At 30.1% G+C, this 26,091-nt stretch overlaps 2 protein-coding genes across 6 annotated transcripts in view; one reads left to right on the forward strand and one right to left on the reverse strand.

Moving 5' to 3' along the window:
- LOC127701957 (RING finger and SPRY domain-containing protein 1-like) overlaps positions 1-26,091 on the reverse strand; it is a 58,355-nt gene that overhangs the window by 10,772 nt on the left and 21,492 nt on the right. The window contains exon 11 of the mRNA XM_052205932.1: positions 24,011-24,122. Coding sequence (XP_052061892.1) covers positions 24,011-24,122 — 112 coding nt within the window. The remainder of the gene's footprint in view (positions 1-24,010; positions 24,123-26,091) is intronic.
- LOC127700961 (uncharacterized) lies at positions 1,358-16,125 on the forward strand. 5 transcript variants are annotated; one of them, XM_052204714.1, is made up of 3 exons: positions 7,167-7,241; positions 11,123-11,358; positions 12,528-16,125. In XM_052204714.1, the coding sequence occupies exons 2-3, from the start codon at positions 11,268-11,270 to the stop codon at positions 14,084-14,086; spliced, it is 1,650 nt and encodes a 549-aa protein (XP_052060674.1). In that variant the 5' UTR covers positions 7,167-7,241; positions 11,123-11,267; the 3' UTR covers positions 14,087-16,125. The 5 variants fall into 5 exon arrangements, with proteins under 5 accessions (XP_052060677.1, XP_052060676.1, XP_052060674.1 ...); XM_052204717.1 differs by lacking the exons at positions 7,167-7,241; positions 11,123-11,358 and adding an exon at positions 1,358-1,488; XM_052204716.1 differs by lacking the exon at positions 11,123-11,358 and having other exon boundaries at positions 6,802-7,241.

Consider the following 26,091-nt stretch of genomic DNA (forward strand, 5'->3'; position numbering starts at 1 on the left):
AGTTGTAAGATATATAATAGAACTGAAAGAATTTGGTAACAAGTTATACCTGTCAATACTGACTCCTTACTTTAAATAAATGGGGTGAATATGTTCCTAACATAATGGTTTATTGGTTAGATGAAAAGAGCCTTAATCCTACTTGATTTTATGGATGTTTAAAGCAGCATGATAAATGCATCCCCAGGGTTCTCCTTCCAATATAATCATGTCATCTTAGTTTAGATGGATAGATTTTTACATGTTCAATTCTTATATAGCTTAATTTAACTGCCTATAGAGTGGTTACTTTCTCATAAGCACCTATTTACATTTTCCCAATGAGGTTATAATTTGCCCCAAATAGCACAAATAATGTATGCTACCAATAACATTTCTTAATTTTATTTTCGAATAAAATCCCAATCTTTTTGGTGTCTTTTGCACTACTAATATTTGGTGTGTTTTTTGCCATATATCTCTCCATTCACAACAACGATATTTAATGAAAGAACACTTTTATTGTTACTTTTTTCAGAGCATAAGATGTTGAGTTCTGAATATTCAAAACATTTATAGCTGACAGTTACAAATTTCACAAAAATATTAACTTTATTGCCCCCTTCAACAAATATTTTTTTCAAAACACAGATTGTCTCTACAATCTTTACAAGCAACTGAGCAACAAAATGTAATATAAAACTCATTTTTACTAGGTCAGAATATGCTGAAGTGGTTTTGGCCTGATTTTTCTGGAGTTTTAAGTTCAAAAAGATTAGCTGATTGCTTAGAAGAAGTTTTAACAGCAGGATACTATTGTAACAAGTTTTTTAGATTTAATCTTGAAAAATGATGCTGATAAACAGAAATAAAGCAACCACATATTGGTACTCATGATGACAAACATTTGGAAAATATTCAAGACGAAGATTTTAAATGAAAAATTGAAAATATTCAAAGATCATAACTTTTCATTCCATAGTGTCTTCTTAAACAGTAGGAACTCAATCACATCCAAATAAAGATCCACAGCAACTCAAATGTAGACACAATGCACATATAACCTTTAGACGTTTTTTTTCAAACTCCTGTATTTAAAAAAACATGGACACAAATGATTGCTGCAATTATTTAATAAACATCTACTGTTCATTATCAACTCTGAGATCTGCCCTTCCACTAAATGAACTTCATGATTTTAAATTCTTACTAGAAATTAAAATCAAACTTATATTTTGTCAAAGATCAGCTATTAAGTTTAGAAATCAGATCAAAAGTGTACAATAGATACACTTAAAACTTGTCAAAAGAATTGGCTCAATTAAAACTGTCTACATAAGAACTTGTTAGTGGGGGTCAGGGGTATCAAAAGTTCTTAACAGCATTTCAGGTCTCTATTAGAATGTGAAAGAAGTATTAGTCATTTCATTATTACAAAATTGGAAGTTTTTCTTAAAAATAACAAGATGTTTGGACAGAATTCTTCAATTACGAAATTTTACCAAGTCGGTAAGTTAACTGTCTTTTTGATATGATTGTTCAAAGTAAGCTTCTTGATGTGCTACATTTTGTAGGCTTTATTGTGCATCAAGTTTTTATTGCTGCAGCAAGCCAGAGAGTATGGAGAGAACCACTGCCCTTGGTAGACAAACTGGCAATCCTAGTCAATTAAGATAGGAGTAGAATGCAGCTAACCACAAGTGGGGTTTGAACTAATAACCTCAGTGTTGACAGGTTAGTGATCACTACATAGATCACTCCGCCATGAGGCCTTGTGGTGCTACAAGAAAATGTATACTACTTCAATATCTTTTACTGAACAGTGCTCTAAAGTGTCAAGAAGCACAGAATGTATGATTTTTCTGGTAAATGCAATCATTGGCCATATAATTTTATTATTTGACATTACAATATGTTTCTATAAGCATTCACGTAATTTTAACATTTCAACCTTCATGACAAATACACTATTGACACAGAGATATGTCTCCAGCCTGTATGTGATTTTGATAGTAAAATGCAAATGTTGAAATTAAAATAATAACTTTAACATGTAAATTATGCAAATTATTTTAATTCAATGAACAATGACTGAAGCAAAGGGCCAAATAATTTCCTTGGAAATGAGACAGGCAATGATAATACAACTGCATACTAAATATCATTTACTTATCATAAGTGGTTCCCTTTAAACTGACCTACCGGTTATCAAAATCTTTAACATGTAAACTATGCAAAAGTTTCAAAGTCAATAGACAATGACTGAGGGGACATGGACAAATAATCTCAATGGAAAGTAGATGTGCCAATGCTGCTACAACTGCATACCAAATATCATTGATTCCCATTAAAATGACATTATCACAAACTTAAACAAATTATTGTTGAGATCATAGCCGGAAACAACAGCATACCTAAGTCTCGCCTTTTGACTTGGTCAAGGCAAAACAATAATATAATTTTTATTTTGCTGTTGCTATAAAACATGATGAAAATACTAATGAAGCCTCATATTTCTATCTGTTCTAAAGTCTTGAACAAAATTAAATATATTTTTGCAGCAATGAATATAATACTTGGTATGTAGCTGTCAAACAAGACACTATTACATGAATATTTACTCTTAGGAAAGGTCATCAGCTTTAAAATAGACAGCTACATTATCCAATGTACTTCATCATATTCTGTCTATAGCTAAAGTGGAGAGATTGAAGCTGTATTTTAATGATTCCTACAAATAATCCTGCATACTTTCACCCTATTCCATCTTTCATTTTAAGTGGAGAAGAATTGCATACCAGGTAGTATTTATTTAGCAAAGTTGGGTTATATGTTTTGAGCATGCATCCTGGTCTTTTTAGTGATCACATGATCAACTATGGCATGGAATCAATATGGCTGACTTTGTTCTTTAACTAGTATTACACCATTCAAAGTTAACTTTGGACCATTGTCTATTATTGATATAAGGATGTCAGTGGCGAATCCAGAAATTTTCATAAGTGGGGGCCCACTGACTGCCTAAGAGGGGGCCCGCTCCAGTCATGTTTCAGTGATTCTCTTTATAATCAACCAAATTAATCCGCCTCTGGATGTATTTTGTTTTGTCTTTTTGTCATTAATTTGTTGTCTCAATGTGTATGCCTTCCTTCTCCTTTTTATATACAAGAGATTCAACAGTTTTGGACCATCACTTGTCAATTGCTTATACCAGGATATATTGAAGTCATTTGGAAATGCATTTTGGCTATCACATCTTTAATATGGTACTCCATTTGTCTTAATATCTATTAAAAAGAAAATGTTACAGCTATTTTGATACAACCACTTCCTCAATTCAGTCAACATTAAAGTGGGTCTTCATATGCTTATGTATCACTGAGTGATGGTTCAATTCTAATTCCTGAAGGCCCTTACTCTATGCACAATATATAATAGTTATGCTATCCCGAACAAAATTTTGATATTTAAGAACAAATGTTTTCTGGCAATTACTATTTCCAAATTTCCTTGTGTATAGTTGTATGGTTTATAATGGTGAACAGATGTACAAAATGTATTACAAACTAAACAATTTACATAAAATTGCAGCAATTTTAATTTACTTTAAAACCTAATCTCTTATTTGTTTGAGCATGCAACAAATTAGCATATATTTAATAATCAAATACTGAGGTATTTACAAATTAATTCAAAGAGGATGTTTCCAATTGATGCAATAAAATATAAGATATATGCCAAATTAATTCCAAATAAATTAGAATAACCAAAAAACAGTATACTTTGCCATATAAAATTAGTTAAAAAATCTGTAAATTGTCAATCCTTGAATTTTTAATTAATTTTAAATTAAAAGATTTTATGTATTACTGAAAATTAACATAATTACCTTGAATGTCTTTTATTCTTTTATACATTCTATACCGGATTTTTAGGGGTGGTGGTAATACCCTCAACAATAGTTGTAATTAATGGATAGAAAATCTTATTTAAATACAAAAGCCCTTCTAATGTTGCATAATATTAAATTATTATTTTAAAGTCAAAAGTTTTCTATCAATGTTTGAGAAGGCTATCATATTCATTTGATGCATGTTTAGTAATTGTATATGAGAAGGCCAAATAGATAAGTTCAAAAAAATGAATAATCTTTTGGAAGAACACTTTTCAATACTTCAGAAAGGTGAGTACCATAATTTGAAATTTATTCCTTACATTCAATTGCCAATTTCAGATTGATTTCTTACTATCTATTAATCTGCAAGGTAAATCATTTAAAATTTAAAATAGAAAAATTGACTTCTGTTATCAGAATAAATGTTTAAACACTCTTTAAATATGTATCATTTTACATTTTAAAATAGAAATATTCAATAAAATATTTGAAAAGAGATTCAGAATTGGTAACTTACCAGAATAGTGATACAGTTATTAAAACATAACTATAAGATACAAACAATTGAGCAGATGGTTATAAAAGTCTTGATGACATTGGATTTTGAAAATATTGATGTTCAATAAATATCCTTTCAAAAACTACTATTTGATAAATAAAGGAAGAAAATATAACAATATCATGTCCTATTCTGAATTGAATAAAGCCAGCAAACAGCTATATGTATCCTTAGCTCTTTCCCAGATTGGGGAAATCAAAATCAGAATACAAATCATTTACAAATTAAGAAAATTAATGTACATTTCTCTTTTGTTTCATTTCCCTATGGAAATTGACAAATTGTGTAAACCTTTATATATAACAATTAAAGTGATAAACAACTATTGTGTTATAAAGTTATGAAATTCATTTTTCAATACATCAAATTTTTTTTTTTTAATTAAATACAATAATTATTGAATAATTTATAAGCCTAATTCATCATTACAAAACAATTTTCAATTCTTTTTCATTTTGTTTGATTTTTTTATTTAAATAAACAGTCAAGTTTACAAGCACCAAATGTACTCATAGATACCCCTTTTTCAAGACCCCACTTTTGCTTCATCCTTTCACTAATGAAAATGGTTTTTTTTACTTCCTGAAGTGTTCACATACAAGTTCTCAATTATCCCATTATTTTAATTATTGGCACTTTTAATTAACTTTATTAGACTTTGAAAGGAATGTATAAATCATGCTGTACATTGTTGTGACTTGAATGTTCAACTCTTTAAACTATTTTCATTATTGTAAGAGAACAGTTTAGAATTTCTTGAGTTTGTGACGCAATGTTCTGTTTTGCATAATTGCAAGTGAACATGTTAATGTTACAGCTTTTTACTTAAAACAGAGTTTGTGACTCAAGGTTCTGCTTTAAATAATTGTAAGTGAACATGTTAATGTTATAGCTTATTACTTAAAACAGACTTTTTAAGTAAATAAGTTTAATGAACTAGACAAGCTAATCTACTTAAGAGCTCTGCACAAAATTTAATGGACAATATTACACAACCTTAAATCCAAATAAATAAAATATATTTAATCCATCTTTACACAGATAATATCTCATAAAATATATTGCCAGTGTTTAAATCTACTGAAAACAAGAGCATATATACACACTAAAAATTTTCTTGCCTGCTTTAATATTTAGATACACATTTTAAAAGTCAAGGGTCAAATGAATCCTGTCAAATGAACATGTCCTCTCTTTACTGAATATCTTTGACTTATCATAAGTCATTTTAAAGAAAAATGACTCATCCAATTAACTATTGGCACAGAGAGATGTCTTGCCTAGGTGTAATTTTGATAGTATACAAAAAGCAAATGCTGAAATTTAAAGGCTATCATGCTATGACCATCTGTTCTCAAGAGTTTATTGATGATGACCAGTTAAGATATGATAAAGATACAAATGATCAAAGCTTTACCAATAAGTTAAGATGGCAATTAACATATAAAAAGGAGACATAAGATCACATGGAAACAGCAACCCAACATCATAAATTTCCAACATGATCACTGTAAATTTGGAAATTTTGCATGCTTTAATTATTGAGATTTTTAAAAGCTGGACAAAATCAGTAAATGCTGCATTCAAATAATGATATTTGAATTTAAAATAAAATGTGAGTTCTTATTTTCTTTGTTCCTATTCTGTCACAAATTTTGCAATATTAAAAACATTGCAAGAATTTATAAATGTACATGATTTAAAACTTAATACCTAAAACTTGTCAGAGGTCAAGCTGTTAGCTCAATTATTAAGTGCAGAGGGATACTAGTATATATCATGGTTTAAAAACTATCAAATAAGTAAACAATTCATACAAAACTATAGTTATGGCATTGCACTTCCTAACCATTAGCCTTAGTGGTATACTAAAGATACTAAAGAGGTACAATTTCACCATGATATAAATTTGAGTTTTTCAATAACTTTTTTGTACAATAAATGATATATCAATTTATATAAGAAATGAGATAAATTATTTACTTAACATACAATAAAGAAGTTCTTGTCAATATCTATTACAGCCACAGGGGGTTGTAAAATACTCCTCTCTAAACTCAGTAGAGGTGGACTTTACATGTATAATGCCAAGGTATACTTATCTTGTTTGTCTATAGGTAAAGAAGAAAGAAACATGTGTTAATTTTTCATCCTTAATTATATACTGATCAAATTCCTAAGTAAATAAAATCATGCTTAAAAAGATAGACAGTATCGAATTAAAACTGTCAAATCTTGTTTGGTTTTGTCAATCTTTCAGAAAACTATCAAATTATCACAAATATACAGTGTCATTTAATGCAAAAATATGCCCTGACAATCTAATTACAACCAGTATTTAAAGATCTGCAATTTCATATCATAACATCACGTTTATAAATGCTACGCAACATGTAACATTTTAAAAAGTGGCAATCTTTATCATTGATCATCATCTGGATAGTCTGAACGTTTATAAATCATTGTAACAATTGACTAAATTTGCATATTAATGTAATAAATAGTTCAATTCATACAATACTAATTAACAACATAACAATTAAATTTGCTGTGTAACAGTTTAGACGGTGATTCTTTATAAAACTAATTCAATAATTCTGGCACTGGAGTAACAACCGTTCTGATTTACAACTTTTTCATATGTACTCTGAGAAACATGGATAATGTTGAAAATGCCCTTAAAAGATTGTTTTGAGAAATAGAATTTATAGCTTATACTATTTTGTGGATATAAATAATTATTCAAAATGTCCTACTCGGAACTTATGCTTTCTGAAAGCTCTATCATTTCTCCAATTGAGCAGTCAGGTTAGTACAAATGTATTAAGATTAATGGATTCTAATTTTTTATTTTTCCATTAAAAATTAAAAAAAAAAAGAAATCAAGAAAAAATCAAATTGTTGACAATAGTAATAAGTACTTGAGAAGTCATTCTGACTATATTTCATACATTCTAACAGAACAAGTATGACAAAAGTTTTCACCAATGAAGTCCAAAAGTGATCAAAATTTAAAAGACAACTATCCACCAGAGTTCAAAAGACGTAGCAATGATAAGTCACCTTGTATAGAACTATAGGGAGAGCATTTTTTCTAATAACAAGGAAATTTGACAAATTGCAGAAAAAATTTCATCATTGAATCTGTATAAATAGCAATCACGTTCTAACTCAGGTGAAAGGTTGTCAAAATAAGAATATCTGAATACAAATGTATATTCTTTTATAAACTGAATGATTTAATGCTGTTTTTGGACAGTCATCAATATATGAAATGAAAGGATTCTAATCTTCAACTATAGAAAGCCATGATACTAGTTTTTAAGGGTGAAATGGTCCATTAAACCTTGCCTTTTCAAGCTTTTGTTTGTTCTTACTTGATCAAAAACAAGCATTCTAATCATTTATTGTCAAATTAATAACATGAAAATAAAAAGGGGGGCGACAGCAAACAAACAAAACAAATTAACCAACAAAATACATCTAGTCTAGAGTAGTTAAAAATGAATTAAAAAAATAAAAAGCAAAGATATGAAGCTTACACAAAATTCCCCAATAACAAAGATGTTAAAAAAGTAATGACATTCTCTGAAGAGATTCTTGACTTGAACTTGCAGTGAAAACAAACTAGTTCTGTGATTTCTCAATCCTACATTGCTTTAAATAAAACTTTTCCATCAAGTGCTTCCCATTTATGACATTTTTAAAGATATTTGACTATTCATAAAATGATTTAATGTACATTGGTACTTAAAATTAAAATTGACTCATAAAGATAAATATAATTGAAATGTGTCATTTCGGCCTTTTTGTTCTTTTAATCTGTTAATTATCGCTAATTTCCACTTTACCGTTGAACAAAAACTGTACCCCATTGTTGTAAGGCTAATTTCTAACGAACAATGCGGTAGTTTTGACTTTTTAATTATTTTGTACTCATTAAAGTAAAAGTATTTTTGTAACTAATGTAAATGCGAAGAAAAAATTTAAATGATTGTCCAAACAAGGAACAACGTAAATCATTCTTTTTGTCTGCAAGTTTTAGTTTTAAAAGATTTGTTTTGATAACTGGTTGTAACAATCAATATATACCACAAACGTCTTATTTTAACGTAAAAAAATTTACACATGGGATTAAGGAATGACACTTGCTGTGATTTCAAAGGAGGAATGTTAAAACTAAAGAATTTATAAATCTTTGATCAGTGAATATATGAAATATTGAATAAAAAAAATCTTTTTATACAGTGAGGATTTAGAGATGTGTAAAATTTTCAAAAAGTTAACAAGCTGGAAATAAAAGTTTTAGATAGTCAAGAGCAGAAAATTCACAGATTAGTTATTTCACTGGGCTCCTACCAGCACATCTTCTGCAGATTTGGGAAAGTAAACATATTTTTGTATAAAGACAATACTTAATCTGTCAAAATGTATAAAACTAAAGATCAGACGGAGGCAAAATTTCATGGATATTTAAAAACCAATAAACTCATGGAGATGGAATATGATGGTTAGTAGCCATGGCAACTAAAACACTGTAATCATAATAATTAAGACATTGACACAACTTATTCACTTTTCAAAACATCACAGATTTTTTTCTCCATTTCATTTGACTACTTTTCTTCATTTTAGTTCCCATGTGTATTCACAAGGCTATAGAAATATTTTTCTTGACATTTAAAATAACTCTAAAAGTGTATTACAAAATAAATATAGCCATTATTTCATTGTTTTCTATAAAAGGCAATGTTAAGGCTATTTTTAGAATATTATATTATTCTAATTTGGAAAAAATTAAAACTATGTTATCAGTAATACAAATCTTTACATTTAGAATCACAAGATACTATCTGAGTGTCTGGATGGGGTCCTTCATTTCTGTATTCTTTAATTTTTAGGTCATTTTTCTCTATTGTTTATATTTTTTCCCATTATTTTCTATTCTTTATATTTTAGCACCCTATTATTCTATATTCTTTATTTTTTCGGTCTATTTTTCCCTATTATTTATCTTTATGGGCCCATTTTTCTGTAGAATCGGCCCTTTATTCTCTATTCTGTAATCCCCATCAAGACCCTCCTATCTGGTATTTATGCTGATAACAATCAAAGCAATAGGATATAATTTACCATGTTTCATACATGTTTATATCCTACTAGAAAAATACAACACAAGGAGCAATTTAATTTTCACGAACACGACAATTAAGGCATCGTGTGCCAGGTAACAGTCAAACATATTCTACCTCTAAATTTGCCGATATATTTCTATATAAATCAGAACCTGTGATCTTTAAATGATGGGTTACATTTGATTAAGGGGTAAAATTTCTTCTATATCATCATGTTTGACCCTATCGAGCAAACACCTGTATTCCAGTTAACATATCCATTTCCAAACTGACTCAATTCAGATTAATTTTGTCAATGCTTAACAATGCCTTAACTTTATGCTTGATGCCCGTAAAACATTTTATAATCTATCTACATGGGTTTTCTGATTATACAATTACAACCCTCATTTTTACACTGCAGTCTAGGGTTAAATACTCTTGTGCACAAATATAGTTGCATTAAAAAATATATATAAGTAAAATGGGTGGACCAATTTCATACAAACTGGATATTAAGCAAATAGGTAAGAAATTCATTTTTATTAATCTTTGTTTTCATGCTACCACTTCAAAAACTTTTGAAATAATATATTATTTCCTGATTTTGAGAAACTGAATGCCACCCTCATTTCTATAAATACATTTTTCTATGTTTTTAACAGATAATAAGTAATATGTTACCATCAAATCAATTTCTTTTATTCTCCAAAAAAATTAATAACTATCCATGTTCTATAGCATATCAATAATTCTTTTGAAATTGAAGAACTTATAACTATAACTTTTATCCAATAAGTCTATTCAGCCAGACAATTTTTTATGAGACCTTGACCACACCCAATTGGTATCAGTTAACTGCAGATGCAATAGGTAACAAAGTTCATTGACATACAGAAGCCTATAACTCTGTGGTTGTCTTTTTCATGTTGAAGGCTGTAGAGTGACATATTGTGTGCTAACTTTTACAACATTTAGTCTCTGGTGAGAGAGTTGTCTCTTTGGCAATCATTCCACATCTTCATTTTTTCATATAAACCCATTATCTCTTCAAATTCATTTTTAAGAATCAAAACACATGTATCCAGAAAAAAACGGGCAAAAAACTATACTTCAAGGTCAATTCTAAGCTGTTTCCACAAGTAACACCATAACAAAAGGTATAGACCTATTTTACATAATGGTCTAGTACCTGATATTTAGGTTAATAAGTCATACGATTTCTTAAGCTGGTAATCATACCACTAAAACCTCTAAAAAAAAATTTCCCAGTCCCACAGCAATATTACTAAAAATAAATGTTAAAAACGTAAAATTAGCTCAAAACTATCCCATGAAAAAAAAATGCATTAATCATATCAGCAGAAAGATTATGCAGACAGAGTTTAACACTCGCTCTCACCAAAACAAACCAGAATGTATTCTTTCTCACGTCAACAACTGCCTTAAATCTTTTAATCTTATTGTGTTTCTTTGTTAAATTGTAAAAAAAGTCTTAGTAATCTAAATTTTAAGGCATTAATATATTAAAACCGATTAAACCAAGTCTAACTAGAAGTCTACCGTGTGTTTCAGTTTTTATTTTCTAGGATGTTTCTAGCTACATGTTTTGATATTCTGATAGCATGCTGTCAAAACTTCTGGCTGCTCATAATTGGAATCTGTCATTTACTTAAATATCTGTTGCCATGTTAAAGAGGCATTAAATTTTGTTATATTCATGACACATATGACAACAATAATCAAAATGGATACATCAGAAATTGATGAAGAGGATAAAAAGAGAGTGTCCGATGCTAAAAAGGAAGCAAGTATGTCAGAAGTTGATGTGAAACCTTTTTAGAATAAAACATTTTACTTGAAATTAACATTAATCTATTTTATTTAAAAAAAAAAGGATTGTTTACATATATTATGAGCTATTTATTTAAGCATGTAAAAACCTTTTCCATATTTCTATTTCTTTAAATTTATGACAGTGTATGATCTTTGCCCTCTACCATGTCTTCTATGGTCATGTTGAGGCCTTTTATAGCTTACTATATGGTATGTGTTTTGCTCATTAATGAGGCTATACCGTCACCTATAGTTGCTTACATCTTCGTCATTTGGTCTTTGGTAGATTGCTGTCTCATTGGCAATCATACCACATCTCCTTATCTTCATATTTAAGTAAAAGAAAACATTTTGGCCTACATGCAATCTCCAAACCACTTTATATGGAAAGTCAGTGCTGAAATATAACTTCATTAACTTGTGAAAAAAAACCATCAGAATTTCTTTTTAACGAGTCTAAAACTTAATTAACTGATATTAATTAAATGTAAACAATCAACACCTTCTAAAAAGGTATTAAGTTATGTTTTTCTAAGCTTATAAATTATACATAAACAACTGAACATAAAATGAAATTCAAGATTTAAAAAGAATAATAAAATTCAATCATTTATTTCCACAAAGATCTTAATTTAACTAAAATATTGATCCTTCCCTAATTGGGTGTATGCAATAATCCTCTGAGTCTATGTAATATTTTTAAACACTATAAGGATACAGTTTATGAAATAAATGCCTTAATTGAAAATCTTCTAACAGTAAATTGAGCTTATTTTATTTACCATTTTCAACAGATGAATTGGCTTTTATGTTTTTGTGTCTTGTTTACAGTTGCAGGATAGTAAATAACAACTTTGTGTAAATATGGATATAACATCTCACAGTAATAGTACTTTAACTAAACTTTAACTGAATGTAGAATGACAGAGAATCTTTTTGGATGACACTGAAAATGGATGTAAAAATTACAAACAAATATGACAAATACTCAAACAGCTGTTACTATTTTTCAATGGAATGATATTTTGAATGCATTACTATTTTTTAATTAGGTATTGTAAATTCGTAATTATTTTTCAATGGGATGATATTTCAAATCAAAGATAATGCATATGTATATATACTATATCTCATTTTTTTACAGGTAACTTCTTCATTATGGACTCGGAACAGCTGGTGTCCAATCCATTTCAAACCATGAAGGAAGAAGCAATGGACAATGCCAAAAAAGTGTCATTGACAGAAAAATTAACAAGTGTCAAAAATAATGTGTGCGAAAACCATCTCTCAATCAAAAACACTAAACTTCAGAGGGATATAAGTTACAAATTGAAGCAAATTCATGACAATGCAAGTCAACTAAGATATGAAGCAAAAGTCTATGACATCAATAAGCGAAAAACAGATCTAGAAAATGCTAAACGATATGAACCCTATAAAGATTTTGGTTACGATGAAATGCAGTTAAAAAATCAAACAAAACGACTTGGCGTTGTATCACAGTCACACTATTTAGATAGGAAACAACAGTTTCCTTTAAGAGGACGAACTGTCAATGATTTACATCCAAATGCTGTTGTCAGAGCAGCTCGTCAAATCTATCATCGTCGACAAGTACAAAGTCGACAAGAAGACAGAAGTCGGAGAGGAGATATATCAACTCCCGGTACATCAGTTTCGTCTGCTAAAAGCAGAAAAAGTTTACTGTGGCAAAGAAGAGATTCTAGGTCTGCACCACCTATGAAAAGTTCTGTATCATTGAATTTTGAAGACAATTCAACTAAGCTTCCGTCATTAAGTGATAAATCAAAAGTTAAATTTGCTTTAAACATTAAAACTCCAGAGCCAATACAAAGAGCAAAAACATTTCATCCTGGAATGCAGCGAAGACAATCCGTTTGGCAGGATAGTGATGATGAATATGAGGATGATGATGAAGAGGAGTACATAGATATTGACAAACTGCGATCAGTTGTGTTTGGAAACAAATATGCAAACTCAGTCAAAAATGGTTATGATACACCAAGAACAGTAGCAAGCTTTCAGTCATCAAATACCTCAAAAAGACCAACTGAAGAAGACCTGAAAAAAGAACAACAACAACTGCAACGCAAAATTGATGATTTTTTTGGAAATTTAAACACCAATGGATCTGATATTGAATCTGATGACGAACTGGAAATTCCTCTACCTGAGATAAAAACTGCTCCACAAATGTCAAAGGCAAGCATGTTAATGAGCATCTTTGCCAAGTCTGTTTCATCAAATACGAGAAAGGAAACTGACAAAGACAGGTTAGCAGTAAGTGAACCAGAACCAAAAAGTAAGGAACCCGAAAGATCAAAGTCTTCTCTTTCACAAAGAAGTAAATCTCCATATACGGTCAAAACTGAACCGAAGAAACCTCAAGATTTGTGGAAGTACATCAAAACATCAGTACAGCGAGGTGAAATTCAACGTTGCCAAACACCTAGTAAACTTATTATTGAACAAATGACACATCTGGACTTAACAAATTCTGAAAAAAAGCACATTCCACTCAAATCTGCCAATAGGGCACTGAGACATACTCCAACATTCAAAATGAGACAATTAGTTCAGAGAATGCAAAGGGAAAGAACAAAATATGAACAATTTGAAATAGATCAAAAGAAAACTAAAATGCAGGATGAACAAATGGATGGAGTAGAAATTATGGCATAAAAGTTTCCAATATAATTTCCCGATATGGACCGAAACAATATCAGTGCTATTATTCTTACATAAATTTGGATTATACAAAAGCTGTGAGGTTAGTTTCAATATATCTTGCAGTAGGAAAACATGTAAAATTATGTGTTTATTATATAAATACAAACAATAGACTTACATTTGTATGTTTTTGTACTATAGTGATATATGAGAACAGAGTTATTCAAAGAATATCTTATCAAGTTTGGACAACTGTTTTTTTTTCTTCGATTTTACTTTCATCTAAAAATGGAAAAATATCATGTTTAAATCCAGATGGATTTTATTTCATCGTCATATCATTCATTCATATGGGTTCAGGTGCTTCAAATCAATGCCAAATTATTTTTTTTTTATTTAAAACTATTCATATTGACAACTGTTTTGTGGTGTGTTGATCAAAGAAATATAAACTTGTCCTTACTTCCCCATAATCAAGGTTTATTTTTCAAAAGACTCAAACCATTTATACATGTCCATGCACACATTCATTTTATTTGGTGTAAAAAGATGTATCTAAATAAATAATTTTGTAATACAATGGTGTCTTTGTTCAATTTTTATTCTATGCTTTATGCTAAAGTCCAGGGTAGATGCTCACTTTAATAAAATATTGAAACATATCAAAAAGTGGTTAACAATGAACTTTTCTGAAGAAATATTATCTCAAACATTCATTCCTATAAGCCCTTATATTAAGACATACATAGAAACGAGAGAAGGAATTTTTGATGAATTGTTCCTTGATTAATTGAATTTAATGCAACTTTTGATTGAGTTGCACATTTTCATTGAAGTTGGCTTCAATGCTCCTAAAATATTTCTGGTAGTGAATATTATAACCCTTGTGATACAGAACTATACAAAAAAGTAGCCAGAGATATTTAGAACCATTAGTCGAAGACAGACAATACAAGGGACAAATTAAAATGATGAAAAGACAAACAACACTCTACAAAATACTACAAAAAAAACTACAGACTGAGCAAAATGAACCCCACCAGAAACAAGGGGTGATATCAGATACAAGTAGACTGCAGTGTTAAAGTATGATTAACAATAACATATGACAATGTGCTTTTGAGATATGAACTTTTTGTATAATTTAACTACAGTCATCTTGGAGCATCAAATGAGGATTATAGTCACTCAAATGTTCCAAAAATGTTGTACTATAAAAGTGGGTTTCAACAGTCAGTTTTTGAGTAATGAACCTATGCACAGAGCGTAAGAAAGTTCACTTGAAAAAACAAAATATAGGCCTAAGTGATGGATAGATAGACAAGGGTAAAAACATATGCTCCTTCCACTTTCGTGGCAGTGCATAAAAATTATTCAGGCCAAAAACTTTTAAATCACAGAGCATTTAATACCCTACAAGGTTTAAAAGATTTAATCAGGTGTTTTCCATGTCTGCATTTTCCTAAACTGGTTTTTAAATTGCAGTAATGCTTTTCTGTTTTGTATGAGGTTTCCTAAATTGTAACTGTTCTGATTAAACTATGACACCTTTTTAATTTTGCATTAAAAATGGTTGTTTAAAGCCATTCTAATTCTTTTTACTGATATATTCTAGTATTTTGTATAATTATATATAAAGCTTTAAAACTATTATGACATCAAAGACCTAGCAACCTGACCAAAAAATTCTAAACTTCCATTCTATGACTATGCATTTAAATGCCATTCATCATACTTCACGACTTTAATCTTAATTGACGAGGTTTGTCATTTAGCCTGCAGAAGGTTAGTGCCTTAGTGGTTATCTTCTGGTACATTGGTTTCTTCACAAATAAAAACTGGACACAATGAAATATCCAATATCTCTGAAATCGGTGTTAAAAACACCTCCAAGAAAACATACCACTTCATATTGTGAATTATTTAAAAACAGGTCCAAGGGATCCTCGTCTATTCTTCAGAAAGTTATGTATGTTTTTTATCAAATAAAATGTTTGTATACCTTCCATGATATACTGTTTTTGTATTTAATAAAATTTTCTGAAACTTAATGGTTATTATTTAATGTGAGAGACTTTGATAAAAATTTAAATAACTTCTACTTTATGCAAAAGTACAAGTTTTCTTAATACGAATCATACAGAAAAAAATTACAATGATCAAAACCTTACAGGCTAATTTGATACAACTGATATTGAACAATTTGAAAGGAAATTATAATTGGAAAGAATGCCGGAAATTAGATGAACTATTCAAGGGTAAAATTGATTACACAATTTCTGTTTAAATGAAAACATCATCACATTTCCTACAGTTATAAAATGAATCAATTTATTTAATGAAAAATTTCTTAATTAATTCACAATGAAAAAAAAACCAAATGCATTCAAAAGCTCCTAGAAAAAAAAATTGTCTCTAAAAATAGGATGTGCAACACATATACACATTCTGTGAATTCATAGCTATTCTTGAGGTACTCATTTTCAAGGATTTCATGGGCAAAGGTGAACAACAGATTTAAGTGTTCAACAAAATACAAATTTCTATAGACTTGTATGCAAAATATTAACCATGCATCAAGTATCTACAAAAATTCAATTTTTTCTCAATCCACAAAAATTGATTCCAATGAAAAATAAATGAATCCAAAGAATTGATAACTGTTGCTTATTTTTTGGAGTGGTTTGGGATAATAAATTGTGATAAACCATGAAGGTTAGGTTTATACCATAATACAATTTAGTCACCATTCACACTTCATATACAGTATATAAAGAATATCTATATCATAAATTACAGGGGGGTAACACAAAACATGTGTATTTATTATCAAATAAAGATCATCCACAAGTTTTACTTAGCATTCAGGAACTCCGCCATAAATCTACATGTGGAATGTTTCACAACAAAAGCTGACAATGACTCAATAAGGAAGCTACTAATTCATTATAATCGTTAATTATCACTGTAAAATTTTAAATGTCTTAATTGTTATGAAGTCATTGGACTATATTGTTCTCATTTTTTTTACAAATAATCTGACTGGTTACCTAGCTTTTAAATCCAAAACATTTTTTTTTCAAAAGTTTTACAAGTAACAAAAGATAGATAATGATAATAATTACCATAAACATCACATGTCAAAAAGTCAAACATTATTCTAGATTTCAAAGCCATGATGAACAGAAATATATTTAGCTCATGAATAATATTGTTTATATGTTGTAAAAAAGATATGGAAATAATTTGACAAAAATAGTGAATAGTGTGGTTTCAAAGCAAATGGAAACATTATCACAGATGAAAAAGAATTTGTTCCACAATGAATTTATTCACAGAGTCTGTAGAATTTTTTTAATATCTTTAAATATTAAATAAATGGGGAATGTGTCCATGGGACACAGATGATGCCCCCGCTTGCATATAACCTTATAAAGGGACATAACTCAAGAACGGTAAAAGTGACACTACCCAAATTTGTACTTGATCTGAGTTTTGTGGTAATGAGCATTGTGTATAAGTTTCATAACATTTGGTAGAAGCAAACTTAAGTTAGAGAATAAAAAGGAGGATTTGGCAATTTTTCCATTTGTAAAAGGGGCATAACTCTAAAACAGTAAAAGTGAGGCCACCAAAATTCAAACTTGATCTGTGTTTTGTGGTAATAAGCATTGCACATAAGTTTCATAACATTTAGTTGAGGCTAACTAAAGTTTGAGAACGGAAACGAAAAATTTAGCAATTTTTCCATTTGTAAAGGGGCATAACTCTAGAACGGTAAAAGTGACGCCAACAAAATTCAAACTTGATCTGTGTTTAGTGGTAATAAGCATTGTGTATAAGTTTCATAACATTTGGTTGAGGCAAATTAAAGTTAGAGAACGGAAATGAAAAAATCAGCAATTTTTCCATTTGTAAAGGGGCATAACAGTAAAAGTGACGCCAACAAAATTCAAACTTGATCTGTGTTTAGTGGTATTAAGCATTGTGTATAAGTTTCATAACATTTGGTTGAGGCAAACTAAAGTTAGAGAACGGAAACCAATTTTGGGACGTACAGACGGACAAGGGTAAAACTCAATACCCCCTCCGCTACGGCGGGGGCATAAAAATCTAACAGACTTGGGAACACAAATCTGGTTTTATTTGTAACGGTGCATATTATCTCTTTTTCTTAAATTCGGTAAATCTGCGCCATAAGGTAAATTGTACTGGACCGAATTTAAATATCAACAGTTATATTATTTATGTTTGAAAGAAGATTATACAATTGATATGTGATTAACAGTTTTCCTGCAGAAATGATCCCCTAATGAGAGTTTGAAACCCTAAAGACATACTTGAAAATTAATCTTATTACGTCCTTTTATCAGACATTGTTCATTTTACTAGTGGATTAATAGTAAGCTGTAAAATATACGGTTCAACAGCTTCCAATTCTTAAATTGTTAAATCTTTTGAAGTAATTACAATTAGCTTTGATAAATAAATACACCTGTAAATTCAAAGCTCTTAGATCAGTTGTGATGCACTTTAACAGGTATGAACCAAGTTAATCCCTTTGTGGGTTTTAACAGAATGTTAAAGTGGGTAGTGGTATTAATCCATATGTAAATTGACTGGACATTAGAAGGTGAATAAGTGTACATTATTCAAACAATAATTCAAATCTGAATAAAATGCTTCGCTGGGGCGCAGCTTGATACGACCGCAGAGGTCGAACTCTGAACAGTTGGGGCAAGTATGGACACAACATTCAAGCTTGATACAGCTCTGAATTTGGATTGTTATTAAATATTTGACACAGCATAGGTTTCTGACACAGAAAGAATGTGGTTTAAGAACTTGAATTTTTTTAATTTACCTATTATGGTCCAATGTCCAAAATCAAAATACATGGTTAGATTCAGCATATCAAAGAACCCCATATATTCAATTTTTGTTATAATCAAACAAAGTTTAATTTTGGACCCCAACTTGGACAAACTTGAAAACTGGGCCCATAATCAAAAATCTAAACACATGTTTAGATTCAGCATATCAAAGAACCCCAAGAATTCAATTTTTGCTAAAATCAAACTAAGTTTAATTTTGGACCCTTTGGACCTTAATGTAGACCAATTTAAAAAACGGGACTTAAAATTAAAAATCTAAATACACGGTTAGATTTGGAATATCAAAGAACCCCAATAATTTAATTTTTGATGAAATCAAACAAAGTTTAATTTTGGACCCTTTTGACCTCAATACGAACCAATTTGATAGCGGGGCCCACAAATAAAAAATCTAAATTCATGGTTAGATTCAGCATATAAAAGAACCCCATATATTCAATTTTTGTTGAAATCAAAAAAAGTTTAATTTTGGACCCCAACTTGGACAAACTTGAAAACTGGGCCAAAAATCAAAAATCTAAACACATGTTTAGATTCAGCATATCAAAGAACCCCAAGAATTCAATTTTTGTTAAAATCAAACTAAGTTTAATTTTGGACCCTTTGGACCTCAATGAAGACCAATTTAAAAAACGGGACCCAAATTAAAAATCTAAAAACACAGTTAGATTGGCATATCAAAGAACCCCAATAATTCAATTTTTGATGAAATCAAACAAAATTTAATTTTGGACCCTTTTGACCTCAATATGAACCAATTTGATAGCGGGGTCCAGAAATAAAAAATCTAAATACATGGTTAGATTCAGCATATCAAAGAACCTCATATATTCAATTTTTGTTGAAATCAAACAAAGTTTAATTTTGGACCCCAATTTGGACCAACTTGAAAACTGGGCCCATAATCAAAAATCTAAATACAAATTTAGATTCAGCATATCAAAGAACCCCATATATTCAATTTTTGTTGAAATCAAACAAAGTTTAAATACTGGACCCTATCTTGGACCAACTTGAAAACTGGGCCCATAATCAAAAATCTAAACACATGTTTAGATTCAGCATATCAAAGAACCCCAAGAATTCAATTTTTGTTAAAATCAAACTAAGTTTAATTTTGGACCCTTTGGACCTTAATGTAGACCAATTTAAAAAACAGGACCCAAAATTAAAAATCTAAATACACGGTTAGATTTGGAATATCAAAGAACCCCAATAATTCAATTTTAGATGAAATCAAACAAAGTTAAATTTTGGACCCTTTTGACCTCAATATGAACCAATTTGATAATGGGGTCCACAAATAAAAAATCAAAATACATGGTTAGATTCAGCATATCAAAGAACCCCATATATTCAATTTTTGTTGAAATCTAACAAAGTTTAATTTTGGACCCCAATTTGGACCAACTTGAAAACTGGGCCTGAAATCAAAAATCTAAATACATGTTTAGATTCAGCATATCAAAGAACCCTAAGAATTCAATTTTTGTTAAAATCAAACTTAGTTTAATTTTGGACCCTTTGGACCTTAATGTAGACCAATTTGAAAACGGAACAAAAAATTAAGAATCTAAATACACGGTTAGATTCCGCATATCAAAGAACCCCAATAATTCAATTTTTGATGAAATCAAACAAAGTTTAATTTTGGACCCTTTGGACCTCAATGTGGACCAATTTAAAAACAGGGCCCAAAAACCAAAAACTTAATATACGGTTAGATTCAGAACATTAAAGAACCCCAAGAATTCAAGAATAAAACCCCATTGAAATTGGTCAAGAAATAAGCAATTTATACGAAGTATCTTCTTTTGCACAATACTGTGCAATTGAATATTTCTTGCTATTGCGCAATACTGTACAATTGACAATTTCTTGCTATTGCGCAATATTGTGCTATTGGATATTTCTTGCTATTGCACAATACTGTGCAATTGAAGATTTCTTGCTATTGCGCAATACGGTGCAATGGAAGATTTCTTGCTATTGTGCAATACTGTGCAATTGAAAATTTCTTGCTATTGCACAATACTTATTATATAATAATTTACACATCCTGTTTGGTGTGTATCTCCTACCATATCATTATTATTTGCTTTTAAATATAAATCAGAAATAACCAACTTAAAATGGAAAATTTTAAAAGAAAAAAAAAGGAAAAAAAAAAATCCCCCCCCCAAATTTTTTGAAACCCCTTATGATTCATCACCCCCAAACTCAATCCCAGCCTTCCCTTTGTGGTATGGAACCTTGCAGTACAATTTCAGAGAGATCCATACACTTGAACACAAGTTATTGTCCTGAAACTAGAAAAATGCTTGTTTTTTCCCCTTTTTGGCCCCTAATTCCTAAAATTTTGAGGCAATTACCCCCAAAATCAATCCCAGCCTTCCCTTTTTGGTATGGTACCTTGCAGTTCAATTTCAGAGAGATCCATACACTTGAACACAAGTAATTGTCTGGAAACTAGAAAAATGCTATTTTTGGCCCCTTTTTGGCCCCTTATTCCCTTAACGTTTTGGGCAATTACCCCCAAACTCAATTCCAGCTTTCCCTTTGTGATATGGAACCTTGTAGTTCAATTTCAGAAAGATCCATACACTTACACACAAGTTATTATCATGAAACTAGAAAAATGCTTGTTTTTTGCCCCTTTTTTGGCCCCTTATTCCTAAAATTTTGAGGCAATTACCCCCAAAATCAATCCCAGCATTCCCTTTGTGATATGGAACCTTGTGGTACAATGTCAAAGAGATCCATACACTAACACACAAGTTATGTCTGGAAGTTACAAAAATGCTTATTTTTGGCCCCTTTTTGGCCCCTAATTCCTTAACTGTTGGTACCATAACCCCCAAAATCAATCCCAACCTTCCTTTTGTGGTATTGAACCTTATGGTAAAATTTCACGGAGATCCATTCACTTAAACTAAAGTTAGAGTGCGAAAACCAATGTGTCTTCGGACGACGCCGGACGACGCCAGACGACGACGACGACGACGACGACAACGACGACGACGACGCCAACGTCATACCAATAAATGACCAAAAAATTTTTAATTTTTGCGGTCGTATAAAAAGGCATAGAAACTTAAATAAACCCCTTTAAATGAGTTCATCAATATATTTGGAGTAAGTCTAACAGCTGATTTAGTAATTTAAACTATCAAGATTAAAATTGAATTTTTCTGTAAATTAATTGTATGAAAATATTCAATATCTCTTTCATTTCACTTTTTAGGAACAAAAACAACCAAATGGAACTTAAAAAGTTATAAAGTAAAAATAAATTACCATTCCATTTTTTCTTTCAAAATTTCTATTTGAAATAAACAGATCAAACAGAAATATGTGTAAAGATGAAAAGTTTTTGAATACATGATCCATAAAAAGGACAACAAGAAAATCCAAAAATACTGGACACTATAACAGAGTAAACAGACCACACCAACCACCAATATCTGACTCCTCTGAGAAAAATAGACCCACAAGCAATGTCAGAGAAATAACATATAGTCCAGTTAGCCTGACTTGATACAGGCACAACAAGTTCAATAAACAACACTGTGGATTCAACGAACATTTTAATTAGTGTTTAAAATATTACCTACAAAGCTATTAATGAGTAATAATAATGTATAAGCATATTTAAAACACGTAGATTATTCTAGTCTGCAAAACTGAAGGAATAATTAAAGTACTTCAAATTCAAAAGAGGTCAGACCTCACAAAGTTCAAGAAAATAATATTTTAGATGCTTATGAAACAAAATATGAACATGCTTTATTAAAGAGATTACCTTTAAACAATGCATTAATTTCCAATTCACAAAAATATGATTAAGAGGGTCAGCCTCATATAGTGATCTAAAATTGAGATGCATGGATGCTTAAGTGCAATAACATACCAAACATCAAAATCCATGTTTTATCATCAGAACTTTTTCATGATCACACCTTATCAGAAAACAAAACATTTGAAAAACAAATAAAAAATCCTTGACAAATGACTCAGTTTTTGGCCTTATAAACTGCTTAAAACTCACATGCAATTTTGTCTCTTTGATTCTACAACTGCTTTGCTCATATACAATAATGCAATGAAACAGTCAATAGTACATATATTCAACTATACAACTGATCAAACCATTAGAAATTTAGCAATTTTAATTAATAATATATAACTGTATATCAAATGTCAATGGTCTATCATAATTACATTTTGGGAAATGGTCTTTTTCATGGCTGTTCAAGTAAAAGTTCTAAGGCAGTCATTGAATGGGGAAATTCAAAAGTCTTCCAGTGGAATAAACTGTAATCAATTATGTCAGTGGTTAATTGAAGCGAAACAATGTGCTTCAAACACTTGCATAGGAATTGATGTTGATAATGTATGCAACAATAGAGAAAAGTTGTATGTTAGCAACACTCATGACAAGCATAGTTGGGGTAACCATACTCCTACTAGTAATGCTTTGTATCGGAAAACAGGAAGTGGTATCAGAAAGATCCAAAAAGGGCTTACACATTAAAACTCATCACTGTGAGCTGTGACCAAATATGAAGTCATTCTGTTCAGTAGTTTTGGGGGAAAGTGTGAAAAAAATATTTGTTTTCATTCAAAATGTTGAAAAATTCAAAATATCAGCAAACAGGAAGTAGATTTCTGACAACAACACTTAACAAGACATCAATGTCAAGCTGATGGCTAAATATCATGTCATTCTGTTCAGTAGTAATGGAGAAATGTGTGACTTAAAATTTTAGTTCATTCAAAATATTGAAAAATTTGAAGTATCTGCAAACAGGTAGTATGTGTCTAATAGATCCATAAACTGCACACACATTACAACTCATCACTGTCAAGCTGTTGACCAAATATGAAGATGTTCTGAGAAAAGTATGATGAAAATATTTGTTGGACGACACAGAGAGATGAACAGACCAGTGAATGCAATATAAACCAAACTTTTAGAATGGGGGTATAAAAAGATGATGCTAAAAGATGAATTCACAAAAGCTATTATTAAGATTTTTACCTGGACTCCAACACTTCTGATGAATTGGTCGACTCTCAGCTTTAAACCAAATCAACTGTCTACATCCATCATATGCCATTGAATACTCGTCATCTCCAATACCTTGTCCTTCCTATAAATAAACCATACATAGAAATAGAAATCATACTGTTTGGAATTATTGTCTTATAAGGAAACTAGAGGCTCTCAAGAGCCTGTGTCGCTCACCTATATTTACTGATGCTTTGGAAATCATGTAAAATAAGGTTAAAATCATAATTAATAGTATTAGATATTATAATGATATCTAAGATAATAACAAAAAACTGCAAAATTTTTGTAAAATTACTAACTCAGGGGCAGCAACCCAACAACGGGTTGTCGGATTCGTCTGAAAATTTCAGGGCAGATAAATCTAAATCTGATGAACATTTTTGCCACCTGTCAGATTTGCTCTAAATGCTTTAGTTTCAGAGATATAAACCAAAAACTGCATTTTACCCCTATGTTCTATTTTTAACCAAGTCGGCCATGATGGTTTGGAAGGCGGGGTCATCGGACAAATTTTTTAAACTAAATACCCTAATAGTGATTATGGCCAAGTATGGTTAAATTTGTCTCAGTAAATTCAGAGAAGAAGATTTTTGTAAAAGATTACAAAAATTTACAAAAAATTGTTAAAAATTGACTAATAATGGCAATAACTCCTAAAGGGGTCAACTGACAATTTAGGTCATGACAACTTATTTGTAGATCTTACTTTGCTGAACATTATTGCTGTTTACAGTTTATCTCTATCTATAATAATATTCAAGATAATAACCAATAAAATGCTTCGCTGGGGCGCAGCTTGATACGACCGCAGAGGTCGAACCCTGAACAGTTGGGGCAAGTATGGACACAAAATTCAAGCTTGATACAGCTATGACTTTGGATTGTCATTAAATATTTGACACAGCATAGGTTTCTGACACAGGATGAATGTGGTGTAAGAACTGGAAAAAATTTAATTTACCTATTATGGTGGAATCTCCATAAACTAAATTGTTTGTTAATTTCAATATATCAAAGAATATGTAGAATTCAATGTTTGATGTAATGTAATAAGGTTGAAATTTGGACCGTTTTTGTTCAATGTGGACCAATTTGGTAACATGTATAAATAATCAAAAATCTAAATACATGGGAGTCCATTTAAATACATCATAAAGGTATTAAAATAGAAAGTGACATCATAGTCATGGCTAAAAATAAACAAAAATCCTTAATCAGCAACATTTAAAGTAATATCTAAAAATAAAATTCCTTTGTAACCATAAAAGCCCATTTAAATACATCATAAAGATATTAAAATAGAAAATGACATCATAGTAATGGCTAAACATAGCAAAAAACCCTTAATCAGCATCATTTAACAGTAATATCTAAAAATGGAAATTACATCATAAAGGTATTAAAATAGAAAATGACATCATAGTCATGGCTAAAAATAAACAAAATCCTTAATCAGCATCAGCAACATTTTATAGTAATATCTAAAAATAAAATTCCTTTGTAACCATAAAAGCCCATTTAAATACATCATAACAGATATTAAAATAGAAAATGACATCATAGTCATGGCTAAACATAGCAAAAACCTTAATCAGCATCATTTAACAGTAATATCTAAAAATAAAAATTTCTTTGCAACCATAAAAGTAAAATAGAAAATGACATCATAATCATAGCTAAAAATAAACAAAAAATTTTTTTATTGGCAAATTTTAAATGGAGTTTATTATACTAAAACAATAAATTTGCAACCATAAACATGATAAAACCCCATTTAAACACATCATAAAAGTATTAAATAATTCAACTACATCATAAGGCTATAAAAATAGAAAATGACTTCATAGTCAAGGCTAAAGGTAAACAAAAAACCTTCATCAGCAAAATTTTATATTGGCAAATTTCCAATGAAGTTTATTACACTAAAATTGTTGGCAAATTTCCAATGCATTTATTAACAATAAAGTTATTGGCAAATTTCCAATTTACATAATTTAAAAGCAGTGTAGATGAGATATTTAAATGAGTTTGAATTACCAACCTTACAC

Source organism: Mytilus californianus, unplaced genomic scaffold (genome assembly GCF_021869535.1).
Source record: "Mytilus californianus isolate M0D057914Y unplaced genomic scaffold, xbMytCali1.0.p SCAF_5, whole genome shotgun sequence".
NCBI lineage: Eukaryota > Metazoa > Mollusca > Bivalvia > Mytilida > Mytilidae > Mytilus > Mytilus californianus.

Bases quoted from the DNA above. Each gene is read 5' to 3' on its own strand.
- LOC127700961 (XM_052204714.1), top strand. From the start codon at position 11,268: ATGACACATATGACAACAATAATCAAAATGGATACATCAGAAATTGAT. The intron at 11,359-12,527 runs GTATGTCAGAAG...ATTTTTTTACAG, and splicing joins CGATGCTAAAAAGGAAGCAA to GTAACTTCTTCATTATGGAC.